Below are 8,530 nucleotides of genomic sequence, written 5' to 3'. Positions count from 1 at the left end.
CTCAAAGTCAGTGAGAGATAGAACAATTCCCTATAATAAAATAGTATAATTTTAGGGTTCAGTTTTTAAGAAACACTATTTTACTGTTTTGAGCTGTTGGACATGGTCTAGAGAATTTAAATGAAATGATTTGCCTATCTTCATCCAAAATTTTTTATCTCTAAAATCAGATTCCTTTTTCAGGCCAGAGGAGTGATTTGAAGTATCATTTTCTACCTTCTAATATATTACTTTCATCCTCTTCACTTTCCATGAAAATAAACCAGTCTAAGATTGCATGGCATCTCTATCCTCGGAAAGTCTTCACACAAAAGTTTCCTGCTGGTCTGGCATGACACTTGGCACTCTGAGGTTTTCCTGTCCCTGCAGGCCCTAGGATATATTCAGGCTTTCAGCCAAGAATCAGGAGGTTAGAGTGTGGGGCTATTTGCCAGCATCTAAAACAGAGAAGTAGTTCACTTTAACACTACATTTTACTACATCCATGTTTATTCAAGCATTTGTTATCTAAGGGCCAACAATGTTGTAGGAAAAGAATACCCCCACTGGGATGCCCTGGGGTTAAACTCCATCCCTACCCACAGAGCCCATGTAGGATAGATCTAGATCTAGTTTCCTTTCTGACATGGTGAGATTTCCATGAAAGCAACTCAAATCCCTTTGTAATGAAAGTCACACATTCTGGAGAACAGAGCCCTAACTCCCAAGCCAGCATACCGAATGGGCTTCTAGATAGATCTAGATCTAGTTTCCTTTCTGACATGGTGAGATTTCCATGAAAGCAACTCAAATCTCTTTGTAATGAAAGTCACACATTCTGGAGAACAGAGCCCTAACTCCCAAGCCAGCATACCGAATGGGCTTCTACCTTCTGACACTGAATAACTCTGCATAGGTCACCTGCCCTTCCTGTCTCAGACTGTGTCCAAACACAGAGGAAATTCAGGTTAGAAAAACCCTGTTACCTCAATGATGCAGGTGCTTGAGGCAAATGATGTTTGTTACTGTGTTTGCAACAGGGAAGAGAGGAGGTTCAAAATGATAAAATAATTTTGTAATAATTTCGTCCTTCTGTTACTCTTATTTACCTATCTTTAGGTTGTTAATAATAAAACGAATGTATATTTTGGTGTAAACACATTGACTTCTTATACATCATTGAGTATACTGTCCTTTTCTGTGGGTATCATAGTAGTAAGCCCTGTACATATATCATTGTTACAACTCTAGATAATTGTTTATTTCTTATATCTTTGAATAGGTGTTTGCCTGAGTCATAAAACACTATCAAAAATTTTTTAAAAACTACAAAGTAACTATAAACAAATCTCCTTCTTTTAGTCATAAAGTTTCTAACAACCATAACAATATCAGAACAATGCTCTTAAAAATTAATCAAAGTAACATAAATTTGAAAGATTTTTTAAATGGTAAGTGATAATGATAACATTGTGAATAGACAGAATTTAGACAGCACATCTTTCTTTAAAGTGCTAAAATGCTTCATGAGGGTTGGCAATTAGCTCAGTTGACTAGAGTGTGGTGTTGATAACACCAAGGTCAAGGGTTTGGATCCTCATATGGGCCAGCCACCAACAAATAAAAAGAAAATAAAATGCTTCATGAACTACCTGCAGCATATAAAACAGGATGCTCAGAGGGGATAGGTATGGCAAATGGAAAGAATACGAAACCCTGCTTCAATTTTAATTCACCAAAGTCTGGCTCCAGCTTTAGTGAATATTTTGCTACTATCAAGATACATCGATACTCCCTTCAGGGAAGGTCACTGCAGTGGGACATACAGCAAGAAGGGAGCTCTTCTCCCAGGGAAGGGAGTCCCTGTACTCTTCCCTTCCCTCTTTTTCCTGTCTGGAACTTCCCTTCTCTTGGATTCTAATTTCAAGTTCTACTTATAAGACTTATAGCAATAGCCATATTCTCAGGAAATAAAAGCTGGACTGTCTGGCTTTTGGTTATAAGGAAAAAAAAAGCTAAACATACCTTGAGTAAACTGAGTGATGCTGTGGTTGCCTTTGCCCAGGTTGAGGAGATATCCATGTTGAGGAGCCTCTGTCACAATAAATTTAAGAGAAAAGTGTAGGCTGTCTCTGTCCTCTACTTTCAATATTTTGCTTGTGATCATGAATCCCAAGTGGCCAGTGGCCAGAGTACGAAGCATAGAGGCCCCTTTGTTCACTGCAATTTGGGGAACACTATTGTCAACAGCTAAGACCTGGATCCTCATCACTTGGGGTCTCCTTGTTTCAAATACTGTATTAGGAAAAACATAGAAGTCTGTATGGGTGCCATCAGTCACTGTGAAGGAGAAGCTGTCTTCACTTGACTCAGTGCCATCATGTTTGTAGCTGATTAAGTTTTCATTCAAGTCTTGTTTCGTAAAAACCATAACAGGTCTGCTATTGTTGAATAGGAGATGACCATGAACAGGCACCTGGGTGACAGTAAATTTCAGGAGTTTGTCAGGAGTGTCTCTGTCTTCAACAGTGAGTTCAAAGGGAGTGATCAGCTTGTTTTCACTTTCGCTGACAACCAGGTTATGGATGGTGACCACTGGCTTTTTGTTGTCCACATCACTAATGGAGATACGGAATGTCCGGAAGACAGGGTTATGTCCATCAGTGACTTGAAACTCAAAACTGTCCATCTTTACCTCATCATCAGCTGTGTGGATGTAGTAGATTTTGTTGCCAGCCAGTTGGAGCTGAGTAAAAGATGTAATGGACACTCCAGGTTGATCTGTGCACTCTAAGTGACCTCTCATGGGAGTCCTGGTGATGGTAAAAACTAAGTTTTCATCAGGACTGTTCAAGTCACTAGTGCTTAGTAAGTCTGTTGTGAGAGTGACCTTGCCACCTTCTTTCAAGGACACTCCCTTACTTATCACATCAGGGAAGACAATGTCAATGCTCCTGATGGACACATAAAAATAGCGGTCTATGAGGGCATTTATTCCATCAGTCACATCAAACTTAATTAGGTCCCGAATGCCTTCTGGCCAAAAATGGACATACTGAATTAAGTTTCTGTCCACTTCATCCTGGGTAAAATTCATGCCCAGTGTGATATTTTCAAAGGCACCTGTAGGTTTTCGTTTCTGTAACAAGCCATGTCTCGGCCCATAACGGATAATATAAACCAAAGATTTGTCATCAGAGTCTAAATCAGTTGCCATTAATATTTTGTTGTTGATAATTTTGGTTTCTCCAATTTCTATTTCTAGTCCGTTATTGATGGCCATTCTGGGAGTCTCATCATCCACAGAGATAACTATAATGAGGACCATCTTTTCCACAGAGTGCCTGCCATCTGTTACTTTAATCACAAAACTGTCTTCCTGGGTCTCAGAGTCATCATGCTCATAAATAATGCTGGAGCTCTCTATGATCTGGTCCAAGGTGAAGCTTTCAACCAAAACCGTGCCATTTATCAGCTGGTTCATGATGTGACCATGAGTAGGAAATTGGGTAATAGTGAAAGTTAAATCATCCGGTGGAATGTCAGCGTCAGCTGCATTGAGAATAGGTGTATCGATCACCAAACTCATGCCTTCCATCACCATAAATTCTCTCATAAATATTTCCGGCTGCTCATCATTGGTGGGAATGATTACAATGGGGAAAAAATGTCTCTCTGAAAAGTTAATGCCATCAGAACACCGAAATACGAATCGGTCCTCCACAGGTTCCACCCCTTTATGAACACTCTGGACATAGTTAATGTGACCCTGCCTGAGATCTTTCAGAGTGAAGGCACTGATGGCAATCCCTGCTCTTGATTTCTCAGAGCCTGGTGCTGGAGAAATGTTTTCAACATAACCTGAGGTAGGCTGTATCACTACAGTGCATAAGATGTCATCATTCAGGGAATCAATATCTTCAGCACTTATATGCCTGGAGGTTATAACACTTTTATCACCTTCCATTACTATAAACCGTTCACCCACAGAAATTTCTGGGGCCTGGTTGTCGACAGGGAGGATGGTCACCCACACAGTAACTCCTCGGATAGCATTGCCACTGATTCTCCATTCTTGAGATGTATCTGACAGACTCAAGTTAAAAGAGTCTGCTTTGGGTAATAGGCCTATCTCACCACTGGTATGCGCATAGACGACAGAGCCCTCCAAAATGTCCCTTTGGGTAAACTGCTCTGCTGGTACTCCATTGACCAGTATTTCCCCATACAAGGGCGGATCTTCCAATAGGAAGGTCAACATCAAATCATCGGTGTCCTCATCAGTCCCCTTAATAACATTGGCAGTGATTTCAGTAGCCTCGTTTTCTAAGACATCTAGATAGGACTCTAGAGTGCCAGTAGGAAGGCTGAGCATGGGCACCTCATCGTCCACTGGCCGGACATTCACTCTGAGAGTGATGGGCACCACATGGTGTCTGTCGCTGACCTCCAAGGAGCAGCTGTCAGTCAGGGACGCATCTCCGTTATGGGCATAGGAAATTCGGCCCTGTTTTATGTCCTCCAAGTGGAAGAGCCCCCGTACATGCAGTACCTGTCCAGATACTCGCATGTGGCCATGTTTGGGTGCCTGTGTGAGAGTGAACGTGATGTGGGCAGCATCAGTGTCTACATCATTCACATGCAGCTCGGTCTCCCTCAGGGTGTGGTGGCCCTTCTCCTCAACAGTGAAGCCGGTGTTGAGGATCTCAGGTGGCTGGTTGTCCACTGGCTGCAAATAAAGGGTGAAGGTGCCTGGAGCCCAATTCCCAGCTCGGTCCTCCACCTGGAACTGGAACTGGGCCACCCGAGCAGCCACTCCCAGCTCCTGACTTGGGGGTCTGTAAGCAATTTTATGGTGGTTGATCTGGGCTTGGGTAAAATGGGTCACCACGACTGAGGGGTTGTCAGTCAGTACCAAGGTGCCCAGTGGGGCTGGAGAGTGGTTTTCATCTGTGTCCACGGGGGGCTGGGTCACTGTGTAACGCAGTTCTCGATCATCTGTGTCTGTGTCAGTGTAGCGCAGCCACTTCTTCCTCAGTGGTGTGAGCTGGGATTCCTGCACCACCATTCGAAGGGGACAGCCGCTGCCCAGCTCTGGAGGGAGGCGGTCCACAGGATGAATGCGTACCACAAACCTCTGCAGCCCGGACTGGTTAGGGGGGTCATGGTTATCCTGGACTCTAAAGGTGAATTGGTCCATGACTGGTCCAGGACTATGGGGCCCAGAGTGCCTGTAGAACAGCCTCCCTTCCGTTATGTCCTGCTGCTGCCACTCTGTCACTGTTCGCTCATAGAATGCTCCCTGCTTCCTCCAAAGGCCCCTGAGAAGCTCCTGCTCCTCGTGGGGAGGATGAGTTAGACGGAGAAGCAGATGCCCTGCAGCTGAGGGGGGCGACTCCAGCACAAAAAGCAGCAGAGAGTCATCTGAATCCATGTCAGTTGCACTCAGAGCAACGGGCAGTATGGGCACTGTTTCACCCTCTGCCAGTGTCAGCCCCGTGTTGGCATTAAGGACAGGTGGCTGGTCGTCCACAGGCACTAAGGTGATGGGGAACAGAAATTGTACCTGGTGCCTGCCTCCTCCGTCCACCATGCGAAGCACCAGGTTGTCACTCAGTGAGCCATCTCTGTCATCATGCTGGTACACCACGTGGCCGGCTGCCAGCTCAGCCACTGTAAAGGTCTTGGGAGCAGTGTTGCCACTAGAATCACCCACAATGACGAGGTGACCATGCCGGAGCCCAGCCACGACCTCCAGCCTCACTGCTTCTAGGTCGTCCTCATCACTGATGATCAAGTTTTGTGGTCCACTGCCTGTGGGGCCTGTGAGCGGCCGAGACTGACCCTCATAGAGAATAAGTCCAGTGTTCTGGGTGACAACCGGAGCCAGTGTGTTCATGGGCTTCACCACTATCATGAAAGCAAAGGGGTCTGAGGCTGCTCCTTCCGGGTCCACCACCTCCAGCTCCAGTTCAAAGAGACGCTCCTGGTCCGAGTCTTCAGAGGGGGGCTGGTAGGCAATCTTTAAGAGGCGCAGATCCCTCTGAGTGAAGGAGGAGAGGGGCAGGCTGCGATCATCGGTGCTCACCAAGTAGCCGTGTCCAGGCTGGAACGGAGAGGTGAGGTTGAAGATCAGCAGGTCAGGGGTAGACTCAGCATCCTCAGCTGCCAGCATGTCCGGGGTCAGGGCAGTCAGTACAAACTGGTCCACCTCCATCATCATCATGGCCACAAAACTGGGCTTGGGCGCAGTGTTCTCGGTCCCTCCTCGGATCCTCACCAGCACCTGGAAGTGCTCGCGTTTCAAAGCCGGGCTGCCCACAGGAGCCCCTCGAGAACGCAGCTCCACTACCATGGGCACCCAATCCCTGTTTGGTGAGCGACTGGGGGCTGTGTGGCGATAGCGCACGCCTAGCTCCTGGAAAGCTTTACAGTCCATCAGGAGAGGCTCCGGGACGCCTCCCTGTCTGGCACTTCCAGGGACCTGCGGGTAGTGGAGGAGCTCTCCATAGCGCGGCAGCGCGCTCAAGCCGGACAGGATGCCCACGCGGCATTCCTCCGTCTCGGGCTGGTAGGCGAACTCCAGGCTCCGCGCGTCCAGGGCATTGCTGGTCCCCAGCAGTTCTTCCACGACCAAAGGCAAGTTCCGAGTCACAACCTCCAGCTGGGTGAAGACCACCTCCACCTCCAGCACCAACGGCAGCACTATCGCCCCTCCGGGCGCGTCGTAACGCAGCTGCAGGCGGACGCGGTCCCGCGAAGGACTGCGCGCGCCTAGGTGCGAGTAGCGCACCTCGCCGGGGCCGAAGTCACACGGGAAGCGCTTGGGACTAAGGCGGCCTGGCCGCTGGGCCAGCGCGTCGTTGTCTAGCACGGTCACCGAACAGCGGTCCCCCGGTTGCACCTGCAACACCAGGTCGTGCAGCGGATCCAGCCAGACTTCACGGCCGAAGGGCACCCGGAGTCTGCGGTTCGCCAACACTATGGCCTCCTCGGCAGGGCCCCCCGCAGCCCCCGCGAGACCCGGGGACAGCAACGCCCGGCCGGTGGCAGCGGGCTGTGCTGCGACGCGGCTTACCGGTGACAGGAGAAGCAGCAGCAGCAGCAGCAGCCGGGGCGGCGGCGGCGGAGGTATTGGCTGAAAGCTGGTGGCGTTGGCTGTCCGGCGCGCGCGGGAGCCGATCCCGGGGGGCCCGGCTGTGTGCATGGTCCGGGTGTTAGGGCTCGGACAGGTCAGCCGGAGAGCGCGCAAAGTCAGTCTCCCGGCAGGCACCAAGAAACACCTCCGGAAAGTGCCGGGAGCGCCTCGCGCCCCCCGCGGGGTCCTCCTCCCAGCCGGGGCTGGGCCAGAAGTACGGGCAAGCCGCGCGGCGCGGTCCGGGCTGGAGCCGCAGCCCCGGAGGCTAAGCCCTCCCGGCCCGACCGGCGCCGCCGCTCGCTCCTCAGTCGCGCGAACTGAGTCCCTCCAGCCCACCTCCCAGGTTCCCCGACCCGGGCTTTGAGGGAAATCCCTCCTCTCGCACCCCCTCACTCCAGTCCTCCCAAGGAGGCCAATCGTTGGACCCGGGAGGAGGCCCCGAATCGAGGATTGGGTGGTGATTTCTGCCAATCAGCTGTTGGAGGCCAAGGCGGGGAAACTGCGGGGACTGGAGGAGACAGAGGCGCAACAGGTTGTCGTGGAAGCGCGGGGAGAAGCGTCCCGGAGTGCCCGCCCTTGCTCGCGCTTCGCTGTGGGCAGCTCGATCTGGGCTCGCGCAGAGCCGGGACCCACCGCTGTGCTGGATTCACTCCTTCATCCGCCTGCGATCCAGGGTTACCCGCTTTAGCCGCCCCCTCCCCCATTCAGTAAATCCCGCGCAGGGGATTGTCATTTCTCACGGAAACTTGCAAACCCGAGCGGAAAGTTAGACACAATGCCACTGGAAGGTTGAATAGGAAACCAGAGCAGTTTGAGAAGAAACTCTGGGACATGCTCGCCAGAGAAGGACAGCTGGAATTAAAAGCCAGAAGCCAAAGCTAGAAAAGCTAGAGCAGGTTGTCCCCCATCCCCCCCCCCGGCCTCGCTGCCTTCTGCTGGTAAATTACCACGGGCACAGTCCTTGGATTGGTGAGTTTTTAACAAGTCCCTCCATTGCAACCAAAGTTCACAGAGTAAAAGGAAAAAAGGGCATTTGGAATGCGTGAGAAATGCAGTCTGGTCAGAATCGCTATTCTCCCACCAAAGAATGAGTTCTAGGGAATGTAGCCCCAGGCTCTGCCCAAGCCGCCGCTGTAAGGATAGCTGTCATTAGAGACGTTCCTGTCCTCTTCGCAGTAATTAGACCAAGTACAAACTAAACCCACTTGTCAGCATCACGTTTCTTTGCATGCCAAGAGCATTGATAAATATCCGGAGGGCGAACTAAAATAGTTTAGATCCCATTTCACTCACAGGTTCTGAAGTCAGAGCTTGAGCTCGTCCTGCCCCCTTGTGTTTGTCTGGTTTCATTAGCGTGTAGATTCCCTTCCTAAAAGTGTCCTATCCTCCCCCATTCCCGCCCCCCCGCCCCCG

The 8,530-nt window shown here is 50.1% G+C and overlaps 1 protein-coding gene across 1 annotated transcript in view; it reads right to left on the bottom strand.

The window, feature by feature from the left end:
- FREM2 (FRAS1 related extracellular matrix protein 2) overlaps nt 1–7,186 on the bottom strand; it is a 230,825-nt gene extending 223,639 nt beyond the window's left edge. The window contains exon 1 of the mRNA XM_008576888.1: nt 2,005–7,186. Within this exon, the coding sequence (XP_008575110.1) occupies nt 2,005–7,186 (5,182 nt within the window). The remainder of the gene's footprint in view (nt 1–2,004) is intronic.
- Nucleotides 7,187–8,530: the final 1,344 nt, after the last annotated feature.

Source organism: Galeopterus variegatus, unplaced genomic scaffold, assembly GCF_000696425.1.
Source record: "Galeopterus variegatus unplaced genomic scaffold, G_variegatus-3.0.2 Scaffold1418, whole genome shotgun sequence".
In the NCBI taxonomy this organism is placed as follows: domain Eukaryota; kingdom Metazoa; phylum Chordata; class Mammalia; order Dermoptera; family Cynocephalidae; genus Galeopterus; species Galeopterus variegatus.
Note: the sequence above shows the minus strand (reverse complement) of the source record. Positions and strands in the feature narration are given on the sequence as shown.